Source organism: Myotis lucifugus, unplaced genomic scaffold, assembly GCF_000147115.1.
Source record: "Myotis lucifugus unplaced genomic scaffold, Myoluc2.0 scaffold_694, whole genome shotgun sequence".
Lineage (NCBI taxonomy): Eukaryota > Metazoa > Chordata > Mammalia > Chiroptera > Vespertilionidae > Myotis > Myotis lucifugus.
Window position 1 is genome coordinate 5436 of NW_005871742.1, and position 17749 is coordinate 23184.

The following is a 17749-nucleotide window of genomic DNA, read 5'->3' on the forward strand; positions in this document are numbered from 1 at the left end:
CCACAAGCAGGCTTCATTCTGTGTGAGGAGGGGGAAGCACCGATCGTGGGGAAGATCTTGGAGCCACGGCCAGCAAAGCACTGTGTTGCCGGCAGCCAGCGAGCTGCCCTTCTGGGACCTCACGTAAAATGATGAAACTGAGTGAAAAAGTGGCGGTGAGCCGGTTCCTCTCCGAGCTCAAGTCACTGAGCTGCTGTCGTGGGGAGGGATACTCGTGAGTCCAGAGTCCTGGGTGGTGGTGTGCGGAAGGCTGCTGGGTCTGAGAGGACTGGCTTCTCGGTCTTTGCCTTCTCACACTTTGGAAGCTGAAATCGGGGTGGCCTTCTGCTGCTCCAGTGGTGAGTCTCGGATTGGGGCGGGCTGTCTGCTTACAGAGAGTGGGTAAGAGGACCCTTCGCAGCACAGTTTCGGGACTGGAAAGGGTGCCTCCATTTACAGATGAGAAAACTGTGGCCCAGAGAGGAGAAGGGAGGTTCCCCAAACCACCCATCCCCTGGAACCAGCATCCAACTTCCAGTTCTCCGACTGTGCTGGCCAGCTAGCCTTTCCTCCTTGGAATTTCTGAGGTGGTGAGGGTGGCCGATGAGGTTCTTCACCATCTGCACCCAGAATGTCTGAGGATCCTTTGGCGTTGGCCTTATCGTCCTTCTTGTTCAATTCCTGGCAGGATCTTTGATTTGGAAGAGGTGATGAACGTGGTTGCTTTCTCCCAGCATTTGGTGGCCAGCGTGGTCTGTGGTGGCACAGTGGTTTGAGTACAAACTGGGTGTCATGAGTCCTAGTCTCAGCTCCACACTAATCAGTTTGCTGAGAATTCTCAAGCCACAATTTCCTAAAAAGATTGGACCAGGTTTGCCCAAAGCATGGTGTGAGTGTGCCAAATGGTTTTCGGTGGTATGAGGAGAAAAGGTTTCCCTTCATTATACTTATATTTATTTATCTCTATGGTAAGCAATACTGGTTTTCTATTTTCTGCAGTTTCATAAGCCTCCGCTTTAAAGGTATTGAGTTGGTAGATTTCAATGAAATAAGGTAGGTGATATTCTAACCTGGCAGAAGGCGGACTGCAGAGATGGCAGTGTGGAAGGCATTGGACCACATGACCTTTCTGGTCCTTCCTCGCTTCCTCACCTCTCAGAGTTACAGGGTTTTCTTAATATTCTGGCATATGCCAGTCAGAATCCTTCTGGCCTGAGCAGACTCCACTGCCAATATAGAGGCTCTCCAAAGTTAGGGGACAGCCTGCGAATGTTCAGTTTGACTGAGCATGTCTTTATCAGCCGGGCGTTATCCTGGGCGAATGTAGGGACAGGGAGGTCCAGTTCCTGTGGAGTCATTCGAAAGCTGCTCTGTATTGTGTGGTTTGTGTGGTAAATTCTGGGCCGTGTTCATTGAAAGTTTCTGAGTCCTTGCTGTCTGGGTAGTGCCCCACGACTATCATCCTCTGCAGCTCCTGGGAAGTCTGCTTGGGGGTTCAGTCCTAATCTGAACATCTGGAACTGAGAGAAGATGGTGGGGGGTTGGCATGGAGGTGAGGGGGTGAGCTGCAGAAATGGCAATCCAGGGCTCTCTGCCTTTCAGGACTTTCCTGGGAGCGTCTTCACTCAAGAGTTTGCTGACAGCCAAGGATGGCAAGCAAGGGGCCCTCAGCCTCTGCGTCCCCTGAGAACTCCAGTGCGGGGGGACCCAGCGGCAGCAGCAATGGTGCTGGCGAAAGCGGAGGGCAGGACAGCACCTTCGAGTGCAACATCTGCCTGGACACAGCCAAGGATGCCGTCATCAGCCTATGCGGCCACCTCTTCTGGTCAGTGCCTCCTCCCAGAGCACACACTGCTGGTTTGGGAAAGCTCATAGCCCTGCACAGAGCTGGGGAAGGTTCCCACACACTTCGGGTCCTGCCATACTGAGGTCCAAAGACAGGCAACCTGGGTTGTCATCCCAGCTCAGGGGCCAATCCAGTCCCCACCCTGGGCTCCGTATCCCTATCTCTAAAGTAACAGCTCACCGTTTAGTGAGCACTTCTTGCTACTTGCTTGTTAGCCAGGAGGCAGGATAGTGCAATGGTGTTGAGCAAGGACTGTGGAGCCAGGCTGCCTAGCTATGAATCCCGACTCTTCTACTTTCCTATGGGATGACCTTGGGCAAGGTACTTACACGCTGCCTCATTTTATAGGGTTGTGAGCGTTAAATGATGTGAAATACGTCAAAGGCTTAGAAGAGCACATAGCACAGAGTAAATATTGTGTGTGAGCTGGGATCCTAATAATTGCTACCATATTTTACGTAGCTTATTAAAATGAAGTGGCAGAGTCAGTGTCTGTTCCAGCCTCGATGGTTACAGAAGCCCCTCTTGGCTCTAAGAATCTGGGTAAATGTTTAGATCTTAAGAATTAAGCCAGGGTATCATTGGAAAGAGCACAGACTCTAAAATGAAACAGGTGCTTCTCATTGGAGTGGTTTGTCTCTGGACAGATCTGCTGCCCTCTCTGTGCCTCAGTTTCCTTATCTGTAAAATGGAAATAATTGCACTTCCTCAAAGGTTAGTGTGACCATCTAGTGATATGAACAAATGCAAAGCTATTCAGCCACAGGCTGGCACACAGTAGTTGCTTTATAAATGGGAGTAATCATCATCATTGTTACACTCTTTCATTTTCCCCTGAGGAGAAGTTACCTCCACCTCCCCCACAGCCTTTGTGGGAAGTTGCCAGTGGAGATATGCCATGATTTAGGGTGTCTCAGGCCCAGTTTGGAGTGACAATGCAAGATTAATGTTGAAGACAGATGTCACGTGTCCGTTACGTCCAGGGAGATTGTGTATCTGGAATGTGAGGCTAATCTGTGGTTCAGGAATTGGGAAAGGAATTATCCTCTGAGTCTAAATTTTACTCAGGTAAAGCAACGTGGTATTTGAGAAGCAGAAATCATATCCATATTTTCCACTGTCCTGACATGTAGTAGGTGTGCAATTGACATTTGTTACTTGAATGAATGAATCAAGAGAGAAAGAAAAGTTAAAAATCTGGAATTAGAGGGACTTTTCCTTCAATTCTGTAAATGTCATTTTTTTTTTCTTCTTGCGCCCAGGGCTGGGTGATAGAGGGACAGTAAACTGGAAGTCAGGAACTTATTTTTTAGCCCTGGTGCTATAGGCAAGTCATTTAATATTTCTGAGCCTGGTTTCCTCATTTGGAAAATAAGAGATTGGGCAACAACCTATGGAGTGTAGCTCACTAAGCTGAAGGTAGCCCCACCCTTCTCGTTACTTAAAGATGTTTTTAACAGTAGACCTGAACTTGAAGCTACTTACTGCCGGCCGAGCTCTCAAGGCTGAGGACAGCCTGAAAATGTTGTTAAACTGAATCTAGATCCACACGTTCCTTTTGAGTCTGAGGAAGCTATGAATCCACTAAAATTGAGTCCAAAATATTACGTGTGTACATGTGTGAATGAGAGCATGAGAATGTTCCTATGAATTTTTCTACACAGAGGGACCTAGCTTTTTTTAAATCCTCACCCAAAGATATATATTTTAATTAATTTTAGAGAGAGGGGAAAGGAAAGGGAGAGAGAGAAACATCAATGTGAGAGAGAAGCGGATCGGTTGCCTCCTGTATGCCCTGACCAGGTTGTGAACTTGCAACCTGGGTGTGCGCCCTAACCAGGAATCAAACCCGCAGTCATTTGGTATATGGGATGATGCTCCAACCCACTGAGCAACACTGCTCAGGCCTGGGTTCCTTAGCTTTTATTGAATTCTTTTAGAGGCCGAAACCCCTCCGAGTTTTACTTGTAGAGAAGTTAGGTCTGGGATGGTCTGACTGTGGGCGTCTTCACAAGTAGTAGGATCCCAGGGGTGGAGGTGGGCGTCTTGACTCCATGGCTTCATTTTTCCGTGTTTGTAGCCCAGGCTCTTCTCATTTCTGGCTCCAGTGATTCCCCTGCTCAGGGGGCTGGCAGTGCTCCACACTTCTACCCAGTTTGCCCATTTTTCTGCTCCTGCCCCGATGTTTCTGCTAATGAGAACATTTTATTTTCCTTTCCCCTCTCTCTTTTCTCCTTGATGGCTGGTTGCCCTGGGGACTCTGACAGTTGGCCGTGTTTACATCAGGTAAGGTGCATTTCATTTTACTTTGTCTTTCATCACCTGTGGTTGCACAAGACACTCCTGGTCTCAGGAGACTGCTGTCAGAAACTGCAATCTCCCCTGCTTGTGGGCTCATTGGCTTGCTTTCCCTCAACCCCCATTATCCACCTGCCCGCTGACAGGCACTTGAGGAGACGGGTCAGTGTGGTACCCGGGATGGTCCTGACCGCTGCCAGTGGCTTTTGTGGCCTTCGCAGGCCGCTGCCTCTCGGGGTCTCAGTTCCTCAACTGGAAACTGGGTTGGATTTGATAATATGTTAATTTTTTATTTTTGAGATTGTGCCTCTAGAAAGTGTCTCCTATCATATCAACCTTCCCCCTACTCTTAAAGGTCTTGAAAATGTTAGGAAGGGGAAAACATTTTGGTCTCAACAGAGAGCTGTTGTGACAGGAAGAACGTCTATTTTCCCAGCTTTAGATTATTATGAAAACCAGGTAGTAAGTATTCACCAAGACCCAGGCCTGGCATTCACAACGGCCTATGAGTAAGCACTGCAAGCTGGCTGCCTCCACGGTGGTTGTCAGTGGAGCCCCACACTAGTAGGGGGCTTAGGAACGTGGGGGGAGAACAGAAGTTCCAGAAGTTAGAGCCTCAGCATCTGGATGGGAGAAGGTAGGGGAAACTTACCTGCTAAGTTCAGGTTGTGCATTCTGATCCCAGTGGAACCTGGTGAAACGTGTCTGCTATAAATTTATAAAGAGCACAGTATACATAAGTTTTGGGGCTTTTGGCAGTAAGATAAAGGAAATAAGATATAAAACCATTAAACACTGCCTTTTCCTTGGCTCTGAAGTCCTAGATTCACATTTATAGAACGCGTTTTTCTCTCCTGCTTGCAGTGGTTGGAGACCAGACCTAACAGACAGGTGTGTCCAGTTTGCAAAGCTGGGATCAGCCGAGACAAGGTCATCCCCCTCTACGGCCGGGGCAGCACTGGGCAGCAGGACCCCAGGTGAGGCCTTGGAGCACCTCTCACACCCAATCTTCCCCTTTGGACATGAATTCACTTCCATTCAGCACCGACTCACCCCTCGCTTTACTTAGTGCTCGCAGACCCTCAGTTCTGAGGCAATTGGAGTCCAGATGGAAGTTAGCCAGGAGGGGAAGGGAGCCAGGTTGCCACTTGCTGAGCTATAGTACAGATATCCGCTGAGCGTCTGCCAGGGGCAGGCGATGTACTTGGTGCACAAGACATCACAGTTGCAAGTGCTGTGAAGGAGCAGCCTGGGAAGCAAGGTCCCAACAGGAGTCTGCAAGGAGGTGGCTTGCTGTAGCAGTGCCGTATAAAATATGGGGGGAGGAAGGGACGGGGGTCTGGGAGGCTTGTGGAGTTGAAATTTCTGGAAATGAAGGTGTGGGTGGGTCTGGCATTCTCCAGACACAAGTACTGAGAGCCCTTTGTGATGTGGCGCGTACACACACACACACACACACACACACACACCCCTAAACTCCCCAGCACACCCAGTGGCCAGACACATTGGACTTCTCTTAAAGGGTCAACCCTTTCACGTTCATGAGCCTTTGTATTTGTTGTCCCTTTGCCTCTTCTGCCTGCCCCAGTTCCACCCCTTCTCCTCCTTAAACTTCTGCCCATCTGGAATGAGCAGCCCTAAAGCTACTTCCTCTTTGAAATGGCACTTATTCCCCACATTAGCTGCTCTCACCCATGCTCCCACCCCATTTGGTTCATACCTCTATAAAGAAGTCCCTTCCACACTGTATTGTGATTGGTGGTAGCCCCCTTTAAACCATGAACACCTCAAGAGTAGGGTCTGTCTTCAGCCTTAGTATGGGTAACAACCTACCTTGTGCTTGATGAGTAGCAAGTCCTCAGTCCGGTATTTGTGGGACGCGTGATGGAAGAGGCTGGGGCCCAGAGCCAAGATAGAGCAGAGGACATGCCCAAGAGGAGTGGGTGGTGAAGCTGGAGTTAATGTGCGGCTCAGAGAGACCATGAGTCTCAGCCCTCTCTGCCGACAGGCTACTCTCTGTTTCAGTTTGGATTTGGGATTTTTTAAATTTTATTTCATGACCCCTATATCACACTGGTCCAGGGATAGGTGTCTGGCTGGCATTCTGGGTCATGCTGTCTGTGAGAGGAGCAGGCTCAGGGCAGTCTGATGAGCATATTATAAACAAGCTGATTTTCTCCTTGGTTCTCCATAGGTAGAGAACAGTTGCAGGTAGAACAAAGAGTTATTTAGTGTTTGGTTTATTTTGGCATAGGTATGCGTGCTGGGCAGGAAGCGGGCGGGGCCCTGGTGAAGAACTCCCACTTCACTTGGGAGCAGCTCAAAGCATTATGTAATAAACCTATCTACACCGTTTCTGTTTCAGAGAGAAGACCCCGCCCCGTCCTCAAGGCCAGAGGCCAGAGCCAGAAAACAGAGGGGTGAGGAAAATGCTAGGGGAAGCTTCTAGAAATAAGTGCATGGCTTCAGAAGTTTCTCTGTTGGCCCTATACTTTTTCCTTCTTGATTAAAAGTAAAGGATATTTTGTAGAATACGAAAGGATAAGGAAGAAAAAATCGCTTATAATCCCACCATCCAGAGATAACCACTGGAAACATTTTGGTCTATTTTCTTTTTTATTTTTCTATAATTATATATATACACACATACATATACACACACACACACACACACACACACACACACACACACTTTTTATGTCTGTGTGTTTTATTTATAGATTTGTGTGTGTGTGTGTGAATATATATATATATATATATATGTATATATATATATATATATATTTACTATTTGGCTCCTGTTTTATAACCCTCTTTTAAAATTTCATTCATTTTATACTAAGTGCCTTCTGTGTGCTGGGCATCATTCTAGGCATTGGTGATGTATCAGTGAACATAGCAAAGATCTTGCCCTTACGGAATTCACAGTCTCAGAGAGGGGTAGATTTTCATTGATATATCTTGAGATTTTACATGTCAGTAATATTTTATGTAGCTGTTTAATGCTCCAATGTATGGACTTCACATAATTCATTTAATTCATTTTTGGACATTTAGCTGTTTCCTTTTTTTCCTAACCTAAAAATATTCTGATGAACTTAGAGATAGATTTTTGAGTAGGTTCATGATTATTTTACTGGGATAAATTCTTAGAAGTAGAATTACTGGCTCAAAAATTTTGTGCACTTAAATCAGGCATTAGCAAAATATTTATTCATACTTCCAGAATCGCACAAGTATATTTTTATTTCCACATCTTTTAAAAAATATATATTTTTTTATTGATTTTAGAGAGGAAGGGAGACGGAGAGAGAGATAGAAACATCAATGATGAGAGAGAACCATTGATCCGCTGCCTCCTGCGCGCCCCCTACTGGGGATCGAACCTGCAACCTGGGCATGTGCCCTCACCGGAATCAAACCCGGGACCGTTCAGTCCACAGACCGACACTCTATCCACTGAGCCAAACCGGCTAGGGCATTTCCACATCTTTTTTTATCTGTATGCTGTGTGTGAGTGTGTGTTTTATGTAGTCGTCACCAGTCTGTTGCTTAAATTTTAATTTTGGCAATATATTCCGTATGCTCTGCCCTGTCCTCTTTATTCTATTTATTTTGTTGAATACTGATGCATTATAATTTAGGTTTTCACATTGAAGGACCTATTAGGTTCTTCTAGGTTTTGCTGTTATAAATAATGCTATAGTGACCAACTTGGCACATTTCCCTCCCCCCGCCCCCCTTATTTGAATTATGGCATTTCCTTAGGATTCCCAGGAGTGTGATTATTGAGTCAGGGATCTTGAAATTGAGGGTCTCTTCTCCAGATTACCCTCAATAGTAACAGCAACAAACACTTGTTGAATGGTTATTATATGCATGTGTCGCTTATACTGACGTTCCCTTATAATTGGGCATAAGGGTTATCGCCAACTTTGCTGCTACAAAACATGTAGAAACTTTGACTGGCTAGCGTGGGATTCTGGGAAAGAACCGGGAGCTCTAAGAACCTGCCTTGCTTCAGCAGAGAGTTTTACTTTGGGTAGAGCCCGATCTTTCTGGCATTCAGATTTCCTTCGCTGGGATTCCTTGTAGGCTAGATGGGCCACCAGATTCCTCTGCCTCGGGATCTAGATGGGAGGAAAAGATGTTCCCCCCTTGGAAACAGGCGGCAGAGGGTAGGGAGGAGAGGTGGATGCCACATGTAAGGTGACGTGTTTAACAGGTGCGAGAGAGACCTGCTTGTTCCACTTCTGAATTGCATTTCTTCTGCACAGGGATTTCAAGGATTTGGATTTGGAGATGGTGGCTTCCAGATGTCTTTTGGAATTGGGGCGTTTCCCTTTGGGATATTTGCCACAGCATTTAACATAAATGATGGGCGGCCTCCTCCAGGTAAGACCCTGTTCCCTTGGGAATCCTGCTTGAAGGCTCTCTGGAACTCAGCAGTATGTAGGTGATAGATAATTGTTACTATAATCAGCCTTCAAAATGTGCTAAACTCTTTCCAGGTTACTGGTAGTCGTGCTAACGATAATACATACTTAGCAAGTATCAGGCATGTTCATAGTGCTTTCCGTTAAAATTCAGGATCCCCATGAGAACCCTTGAGACAGATGTGCAATTAGCTCCATTTTGCAAATCAGAAAATACTTAGTGATGTTTCCCAAGATGTACCCCGTGCCCATAAAATGAAAAGGTATAAACCATACCCAGCTGAAGAAAAGCCTAGTTCTGCACATGTACCCCATCCTCACTTGGACCTTTGGGGGCTGGAAAGGGCAGTGTGTGACCCCAAGGAGTCAGGGTCTCTCTGTTCTCTGGCATCTCTGTCCAGTTTCCCCCGGGACACACATGGGGCTGGTCCCAAACCCCAACCCTTTGGGAACTATGCCTGTGTCTGCCACCTGCTGCTGCTTTTCTGCCTCCAGTCAGCTTGAGAATGCCAGCTGCAGTCTGTATAGAGCAGGGTGACGAGGTGGGTGCTCTGTACTCTGTCACAACATGACACCCAGGCCAGGATCCTTACCATGGAACCTGCAGAACCGCCAAGGTCAGCTGAGCTCTGCTTCAGTCCTAGGAGCCTTATGTGTGCTGGGCACAGTAGGGACCAGTGCGTACTTCCTGGCCAGGAGCTTATGCTCTAGGGACAGTAACCTACTCCTGGGCCATCCCAGGTGTCCCCTGGCCTCACCCTGGTGCCTAGCAGGCAATCACTGAGTCTTTGTTGACTGCCTGCCTGCATGAATCCATCAGAGCACCTCATTGGAGAAGAGTACAGCACCAAGAGGTCATGAGGAAGGAGGCCTCAAAGGGCAGGGCCCCGTGAAGGCAGCAGGAACCTGCCTGGTAGCTCGCTTCCTTCCATCCTGGTCCAAGGTTCACCTCGCGTCCCAGGAAAACAGGCTGCCCTCTGGATCCTCCTGCCACAAGCAGACAGTTTTCTCCTGTGATGATACCGCTTGCTCATTGGGGTGGAGGTGCTCTTAACTCTCTTTCTCTAATAGTCAGGACAGGGAGCTATACATAGCAGCTTTTCTCAAAGCAGCGAGGAGAGGAAGCCCAAATTCTCAGCCCACTTCTTCCCCTAGTTTGCTGGGCGGTGAGGGAAACCGGTCATTTTGCCTGTCTGGGCCCTAGCGCTATCCTCTGGAAAAGGAAGGCACTCCACGCCGGGCTCTCTGAGACCCTCCGGGTTCAGCAGCGCCAGAATCTAGAGACTCCATGACTCGGAGGCGGTGCTTCGGTTTCTTTTTTTAATTGAATTTATTGGGGTGACATTGGTTAATAAAATTATATAGGTTTCAGCTCTCCAGTTCTATAATACATCATCTGCATATTGTATTGTGTTTTCACCACCGACTTTGATTTCTTCCTACAGAAAATGGGAATAGTACTCACCAAGCAATAATGTGTGTGCAAACACTGTGCACACAGAAGGTGCTTAACAAATGTAGCTTTCCTTTCATTATTCCCTCTATGAGTTTCCCCACTTACTTGCACCTATAGGCCAAACCCTCTGCGGATACATTGGAGATCTTGTCCTCACTGTTATATTATTCCACGTATTTTCACAATTCCAGTTTTGTTTTGCCTGATGTTATTTGGGGTTTGGAAATCTTTTTAGTGTGCAGGATTCTGTAAAGAGATGAAGGTTGATGCTTCTCGACTTCGGTCCCAAGTGGGCGTGTGCACAGCTGCAGCGTGCTAACACCTCTCTTCTCCCTCCTGTCTCCAGCTGTCCCCGGAACGCCCCAGTACGTGGATGAGCAGTTCCTGTCACGCCTCTTCCTGTTTGTGGCCCTGGTGATCATGTTCTGGCTCCTAATTGCCTAATGCTGGGCTCCTGGCCTACATCCATGGCAGGGCCTCTGGACTGGTGCCACACCACCCCCACTCTTGATGTTTGGCTTCCTGGATAATCCCGAGCCCTGGAATCAGTGGGGTCCATAACACATCAAGGAATCTTGCTTCTCCATCAGAGCTTTAGGACGCAAGACTGTTGTCGAGAACCCTGGAGTGTGGCCACTGCCATAAACCCTCAGGCCTTGGCACTGTGTCATCTGTCCTGGGTTACAACATGAAATCCTATTCCAGCCAGCTCAGTAGCTCCTGACTCTGCACCGGGAAGAGGCAGAAGAGAGAAACTGTCGGTGCAACTTCACCTGCGTTTAATGTTATAAGAACAAAGGGATGAACCAAATGTTAATTGTGGAAACTTCCTCTCATCTCATTAAATACCCTTGGTAAGTGGCCTCTGAGGTCAGTGGGGGTCCTCATACAGAGAGGTTCCCCTGCCAGATCTCAGTGCTGCTCTGCCCTATTCCCTCCTTCCTCTCCCTCCTCGGCAGAGGTGCCAGAAACTGCTGTCCTATAAAGATCCTAATTGCAGCAGCTGAAGCTGGAGGCGCATCATGAACTCACCAGAGACCCAAAGATCTTTTATTGGCTCTGGCCATCCTCAGCGTCTTTGGCCCGAGAGCGGCTTGAATGACCTCCTTGTTTTTGGCATAGATCATCCTGGGAGACGTGTCTCCACTCACAGATTTCTCATCACCTTTCCCCCCAAAACCACACACATGTTCCTCTCTGCCAGAGGGCACAGCCTCCACTGCAGCTGTGCATGAGGAAAGACCTGCAGTTGGGGCTGCAGAGGGGTTCAGAGCTCCGACGCATGAACAGCCGCACAGCAGCCCTGTCCCCAAGGCCGCAGAAGCTCCGCGTGCATCTCCTCGCAGACCTGCCCAAAGGAAACGGGTTTGTCAAGTCAGCCCCGCTGCATGTTGAAGACCATCTGCCAAATTGTCCTTAATGAAGAGGCGGCAAAGGGGGAAGCCTCTGATTTGATACGGATTGTGGACACCTCCTTGGACATGTGCTAAATCCCGGGAAGCCTGTGCCTCCAGAGCAGGCAACCCGGTGCTTTGTTCCAGTCAAGCAGGGGTCTGGGAGCCTCACACGGTGACACATGGTGGCCTTTCTGTGGGAATCATGCTGCTCAAGCCCTTGATTTGTGTTTCAACTTCATAAGCTTCTTTGTCCAACGGTTCACTTGGTGGAATAGTCTGTCAGGCCTCTTCCTAGAAATCCAGTCTATTCCAGAGACCCCAAGGCTGGGAGGAGATGGCCTTCCTGGGGGCCTCTGTCTCATCACTGGGCCACAGTGCTCCTGGCTTACCTCCAGCAATAGCCAACAAAGGGTAGAAAGCCCCACCCAATGGTTTGTTTTTCTTTCCCAGATACGGCTCTGCATAGCATATGGAAACCAGGACCTTATCCAAGATGGGAAGCCCTCCTTCCCTCTCCATAGCCCCATCCCTTTCTCCTTGTAACCTGTCAATGCCAGAGTTCAGTGTTAAAAGACAAATATAAGTATTGAATAAGTGGTTCATTTGCTGAATCCATTTGATAAGAATAAGCCACCAGCTTTACAGTGTGCCTCATGGATTTTAAATACCTTGGGGGCACCCGCTCAATCGTGCTCTTTTTATCACCTAGAAATCCCCAAAGTGGAAGGTGCCCCTGGAGTATCTCAGCTGGAGAAGGCCGGTGGGGTCCCTCAGTGCAGTGCCTCCACCTAGTGGTGGGGGAGAGCACGTCAATCTATTGGGCCCAACAGAAAATGGGTTTCCAGAAGAAAGGTTAAAGAAGGCATGTGGGTAGGAAGATGAATCACTTGGACTCTAATGCAATGGAGCGAGTCAGGAAAACTCTGCCAGCAAAGGTATAATCACTTGGACTCTTAAAGGAAGTGAGCCCAGATGAGCTCTACCAGCAAAGGTATCCCAGGAGCCTGTTAGCAAAGCCAGGCTGGCCACCTGCCCTTTGATTTTTCATCTTATAGGTCCCCACTCATGCTCTGCCAGGGGCTGGGGCAGGAGAGCCGATTTGGGACTGCTGGCCCAGCCCTGATAAGGGAGCCCCCCTCCCACGACCCCTCTGCAGGCTCACCACCACCACCCCACCCCACCCCCACCCCCCACCAAGGCAGTTTTCCCTTCTTTTGTGTGTGTTTTCTATGTTCTTAGTCTCTACTCCTATTCCTGCCGCCTTTGCGGATCAGGACCAGCTCCCAACCACAGACAGAAAATGATACCATGTACAGCGGCACACCTTGACCAGTTGCTAATTTTCACTGTTGTGAAAGTGATTTGATTTAGAATTAAATGGTTTTACATTACTGCGAGCTGTGGGCTGCTTATCCTTGTCATGGGGTCAGGGGGACGGGTTAAGGAGGAGTCACACTGGCCTGGCCCCTGTGTGTCCTTGGGAATGTCACCCTGAAGATAAAGTCTTCAAACAGCCATCGAGGAGTAGGCTGGAGGCCTGGCCTCATCCATAGCCCTGCCCAAGGGGTGACCGGTCTGACAGGCAGCACTGGCCCCGACAACTATGGAATTCCTAAGCTCGCAGGCTGCCACACGGAGCTTAGCTGTGGCCCATCAGAGCCGGAGGACAGACGTTACTGTCAGCAGCTTCCTGCATGCTCTGTGACGGCAGGCGGCCTGCCCAGCAGGGTGTGCTGCTCCACGGAATTCCTCGGTAGCAGAATGGGAGATGGAAGATGGTGAGGTCACAAACCCGGCCCAGCCTCAGGCTTCCCAGCACACCAGAGCTACAGGTCATCCCTCGGAATGGAGCTCTTTTCTCCCTTACACTGTGACCTAATAGTTATCAAGTTGATGAGTAGCGTGGCTCAGTGGTTCTCAAGGCCCCTCAGCCAGCTAGCAGCTGCCAGAAGCCAGTCTGCTGTCCTAACTCCTGGTCCAGTGCTCTCTCCTCCATAAGGAGGAGCCTGCAGGACAAGTCCAGTAGACAGGTGTGTTTCCTTTGGCCTATATGGCATTTTCGGAACTTTAATGTTCCCAACATTTTAAAAAGTGGAAAATTTCACCTAAACATCTGGATTTTGGTTTGTCTTGAAAAACTGGGAAGATCGGATGTGCTGAGTTCATTTATATCCTTCCTTGGTCTAAGGATCTGACCCTGGAGTGGTGGTTGCACCCACCCCCAGTATGTACTGAGTGTCTGTTTATCCATAGTGGCGCAGAGAAGTGGCTTCTCTGAGCTGGAAGCTTCTAAAGAAAGTCCACGCTTAAGCCCCTCCCCCAAAGCTAGTTAATGGAGACCTATTTTCTCCATATTCCTATTCTTGATTCGAGGAGTGTTTGAGGGTCAGGAGACCTGGGCTCCCAACCCAGCTCAGCTCCTCATGAGCTGTGCCATTTCGAGGTAGTGGAGCGTATCCTCTGGGCCTCAGTAGTCCCCATCTGTAAAATGGGCTGAGTCCTCTGTGTTGATGCCTCCCGCCCGCGCGCTGCATCATCTTTACCAGCTCCGGCCCCCACCGAGGGAGCCGCTCACACTAGGGGGCGCTAGGGCCGCCTCCAAGCCAGGGGGCGGGGCCTGTGTGGGGCGGGGCCTGCATGCGGGGCGGGGCCTCGGCGGGCGGGCCCGGGTGCCAGGTGCGGTTTGGTCCTCCCGGGGCGCCGTAGGCGGTGCATCCCGCTCGCGCCCGGGGCCAAGGTCCTGCCGCGCCTGAGGCGACAGCGGCGCGGAGCAGAGCGGCTGCGGCCCCCGCCCCTTCCTCCGCACTTCCGCGCCCGGGACCATGGCCGCGCCGGCGGGTAAGGAAGGCCCGCGCCATCCTGTCCGCCTCTCTCTCTCTCTCTCTCTCTCTCTCTCTCTCTCTCTCGGAACCCGGGCCCGGGAGCTAGAGGGGAGCCGGCGGCCTCTCGGACCTTCGGGCTGAGGGGACCCCCATGCGTTCGGGCTCCTTAGAAGGAGATTTGGGGGAGTGAGCCCCGCGCTCCCCGAGACCCGGAGGTGATGGGACTGGGGCGCTGGAGACGGAGGGCGCCCGGGGCAGGCGGAGGACCCGGGGGGAGGGATGCTGGCTCCGCCGGGGCTTTTAGCTGCACTTGGCGCCCAGATCCCCAAACTAACACATTTCAGAGGAAGCCGGGGGCCTGGGTCCCCGTGGAGCGGGGATTTGTGGGGTGTGGGGAGTGCGGGAATCTGGGGTTCGGGGCAGTTCAGAGGGGATGGAACGTTCCCTGGGGTCTGGGTTTTCTGTGGGAAATGGGGGAAAGTCTGACTCCCCGACGGGCTCCAAGCTCCTCGCCGCCGGTGCCTGGGGCGTTTGCAGGAAATCGGGGAGTGGGGCTCCCCTTGGGGTTTCAGGCACGGATTGGCGGTGAGGGGTCGGGAGCGTCCTCCCAGGGCGAGGGGGCCCCTGGGGCGCGGGGTGCTCCCTTGGCCTCAGACAAGACACGTGGCCAAACACCTGGAGGGGGAGGGGGAGGGGGAGCTGGACCTGCCACCACCCCCCCCACCCCCTCACACACCGCCCCGCAGCTTCCTGCCCCCGCCCGCTCCCCCTGCCCCGGGGACTGGTGTTGCCCGGGCTTCCCAGCCACCGGAGCGGGTGGCCCGGCCCGCAGGCCGCCCGGGTCAGCGTCCAGGGGCTCTCTAGAGGCGGCAGGAGGGAGCAGGGGGGGCGGGGGCTGGTCCTGCATGTCTGCCCCCCACTTCCTGGCTTTCAGCCCGTGGACAGTCACTTCCTCCCTCCTGAATGCAAGGACCAGGCCACCGCCGGTCACTTCCTCCGCGTGGGAGCCTGGGCTTCTCTCCTCGTTCTTGATGATGGGCTTCTAGAGAGAGAGGGATGGGGGGGGGGGGGAATGCACCCTGTCCGTTTCGTTTTTTAGATTTCAGAGTTTTTCAACTCAAGTGATTTTCTTTCTTTTTTTAAAGATATTTTATTTTATTGTTAATCCTCACTCGAGAATGTTTTTCCATTGATTTTAGAAAGAGTGAAGGGCAGGGAGGGACAGATAGAGTAATGTCAGTATGAGAGAGACACATCGATTGGTTGGTTGCCTCCGGTATGCACCTCTGACGGCATGCACCCCCACCTGAGCTGGGGATCAAGCCTGCAACCGAGGTCCTTGCCCTGGACTGGAATGGAACCTGGGACCCTTCAGTCTGCAGGCGGATGCTCTGTCCTGAGCTCCACCGGCCAGGGCTCAGATGGTTTCCTATGATGTTTTCTAACCTCTGTGTAACACAGGCTCCCTGTCTAGCACCTCGATTCTCAGAAACGTGTTGAAAGATCTTGGTGTCCAAGTGTCGGTTAGGTTTCCTCTGAGTGAACGAAAAAGCTGTCCCTCTGTGCATTGGTCTATACCAGTGGCTCTCAACCTTCCTAATGCCGCGACCCTTTAATACAGTTCCTCATGTGGTGGTGACCCCCAACCATAAAATTATTTCGTTGCTACTTCATAACTGTAATTTTGCTACTGTTATGAATCGTCATGTAAATATCTGAAATGCAGGATGTATTTTCATTGTTACAAATTGAACATAATTAAAGCATAGTGATTAATCACAAAAACAATATGTAATTATATATGTGTTTTCCGATGGTCTTAGGCGACCCCCAAAGGGGTCGCGACCCACAGGTTGAGAACCACTGGTCTATACGTTCTGCCGTCAGAATCTGCTGTCAGAATACTTGTTGGGTATTTCTGTGCCGTGCACTTAGCCAAGCACGGAGGAGCGTAGTGATGAACTACACAGACGCAGGCCTTGCCTTCATGGTGCTGACAGTCCTAGAGATGGACAGCAAATAATCGAGGTGTAACAATGGAGATAAATGCTATAATAACTGAAATTAAACAATGAGGTAATAGGAATGCACCTGGGCTGAGTGGCTAGGGAATGCTTCTCTTTAAAAAGCAAGTTTATGTTTCCCCCTGAGACTCGGTAGAAAATCGTCCAGCAAAGAACACTCCAGGCCGAAGGGACAGCGTAAAAAGGCCCCGAGGTAGGAAGGCAGGGAGTACTTTGAGGAGCCGAGGGAAAGCCAGTCTGGCTTTTTAATGGGTGAGGGGACTACGGCTCAGAAACCACCTCCCGGTTCCATAGCCAGCTAAGCGGCGGTGGTCGGAGTTCACGTTTTCCAACTTGAAATTGAGGGCTTCATCCTCTCTCTCACAAACACCAGAACCAGGTTGCTCCGGGAGTCAGAGAAGGAAGTGGGGCTTCAGCTTTCCCTGGTTCTGGCCAAGCCGTCTCAAGACAACTCCGACTCCCGTGTAACAGGAGAATCAGCGACAAGGAAATCAAATATTTACCGAGCGCCTGTCATGTCTAAGGCACTGGGCCGGGACAAGGTTTACCTCTCGGACATTTTAACAGATGCTAGAGCCAGGGAGAGACTTGGGCTCGTGTAACTCCCCTCATTTTACGGAGGAAGAAACAGGCCCAGGGATGAAAATGGATTTGTCCAGGCTCACTCAACTAGCGGTAGAGCCAGGACTGACCTAGGACTTACCTGTTCCCGTTGTAATATTCCAGGCTGCTTGAGACATGTGGAGTCTGGCACACAGTGAGCCCTTAATAAATATTTGTAGAAATAAATGTGTGATTTGTGCCTTTGAGAAATTCCCTGTCTGCTTAGAGTAATGAAGGGGGGAAAAACCAGACAAATCGCGACAAGTTGTATAGCACACGCTCCCTCCCAGGGGCGTGCCTTTCCCCTCCCCCATAGGCATCGGCTCCTAAACCCTAAGGGACCCCACCCCACGAGGCTTGCAACCAGGGCAGCAATGGGCAGTTCATCCCTGGCAAACCCCTGAACTCGTCCCCAGGCCCCCTTTTCTTGGGGGGGGGGGGAACACAAGCTATATAAAGCCTGTATGTGATAACATGGAATTTCAGAGGTGAAGGAGAACTCTATTCATACATTCATTCTACAAATATATATTGAATTCGTACTGTCTGTAATCACTTCTAGGCCCTGGAGGTACTTAGGGAACGAAATAGACCAAATCCCTGCCCTCGTGTTCTGGTGGGGAGAGATGGCCAATAATGAACTAGATGAATATCACAGGTCAGGGATAAATGCTCCGAAGAGAAATAAAGTAAGATAAGGGCGTAGGAGCAGTGGGAGGTCAGGGAGGCCTCTCTGGTCAGTGACATCTGAGCAGAGAAAGGAAGCAAGGACTTGAGCCATTTGAATATCTGGGGGAAGAACATTTTAGACAGAATAAAAGAATGAGTAAAGGCCCTAAGCCAGGAATGTGCTTGGCATATTTGAAGACCAGCAAGGTCTCCAGGATG

The 17749-nt window shown here is 50.2% G+C and overlaps 2 protein-coding genes across 4 annotated transcripts in view; both read left to right on the plus strand.

Moving 5' to 3' along the window:
- Window positions 1–1566: 1566 nt before the first annotated feature.
- Window positions 1567–12809, plus strand: RNF185 (ring finger protein 185). Its single transcript, XM_006105531.3, has 6 exons — window positions 1567–1804; window positions 4093–4111; window positions 4988–5100; window positions 6489–6543; window positions 8401–8518; window positions 10362–12809. Exons 1-6 carry the CDS (start codon window positions 1629–1631, stop codon window positions 10457–10459), a joined length of 579 nt encoding a protein of 192 aa, XP_006105593.1. The 5' UTR covers window positions 1567–1628; the 3' UTR covers window positions 10460–12809.
- A 1376-nt stretch (window positions 12810–14185) lies between these two features.
- Window positions 14186–17749, plus strand: part of LIMK2 (LIM domain kinase 2) — a 53180-nt gene continuing 49616 nt past the window's right edge. For 2 of the 3 annotated variants that reach the window (XM_023746560.1, XM_014447679.2), the window contains exon 1: window positions 14220–14250. In XM_023746560.1, the coding sequence (XP_023602328.1) occupies window positions 14235–14250 (16 nt within the window). In that variant the 5' untranslated portion in view covers window positions 14220–14234. Of the gene's footprint in view, window positions 14251–17749 lie in introns of all 3 variants that reach the window. The other variant, XM_006105534.3, reaches the window with a different exon arrangement.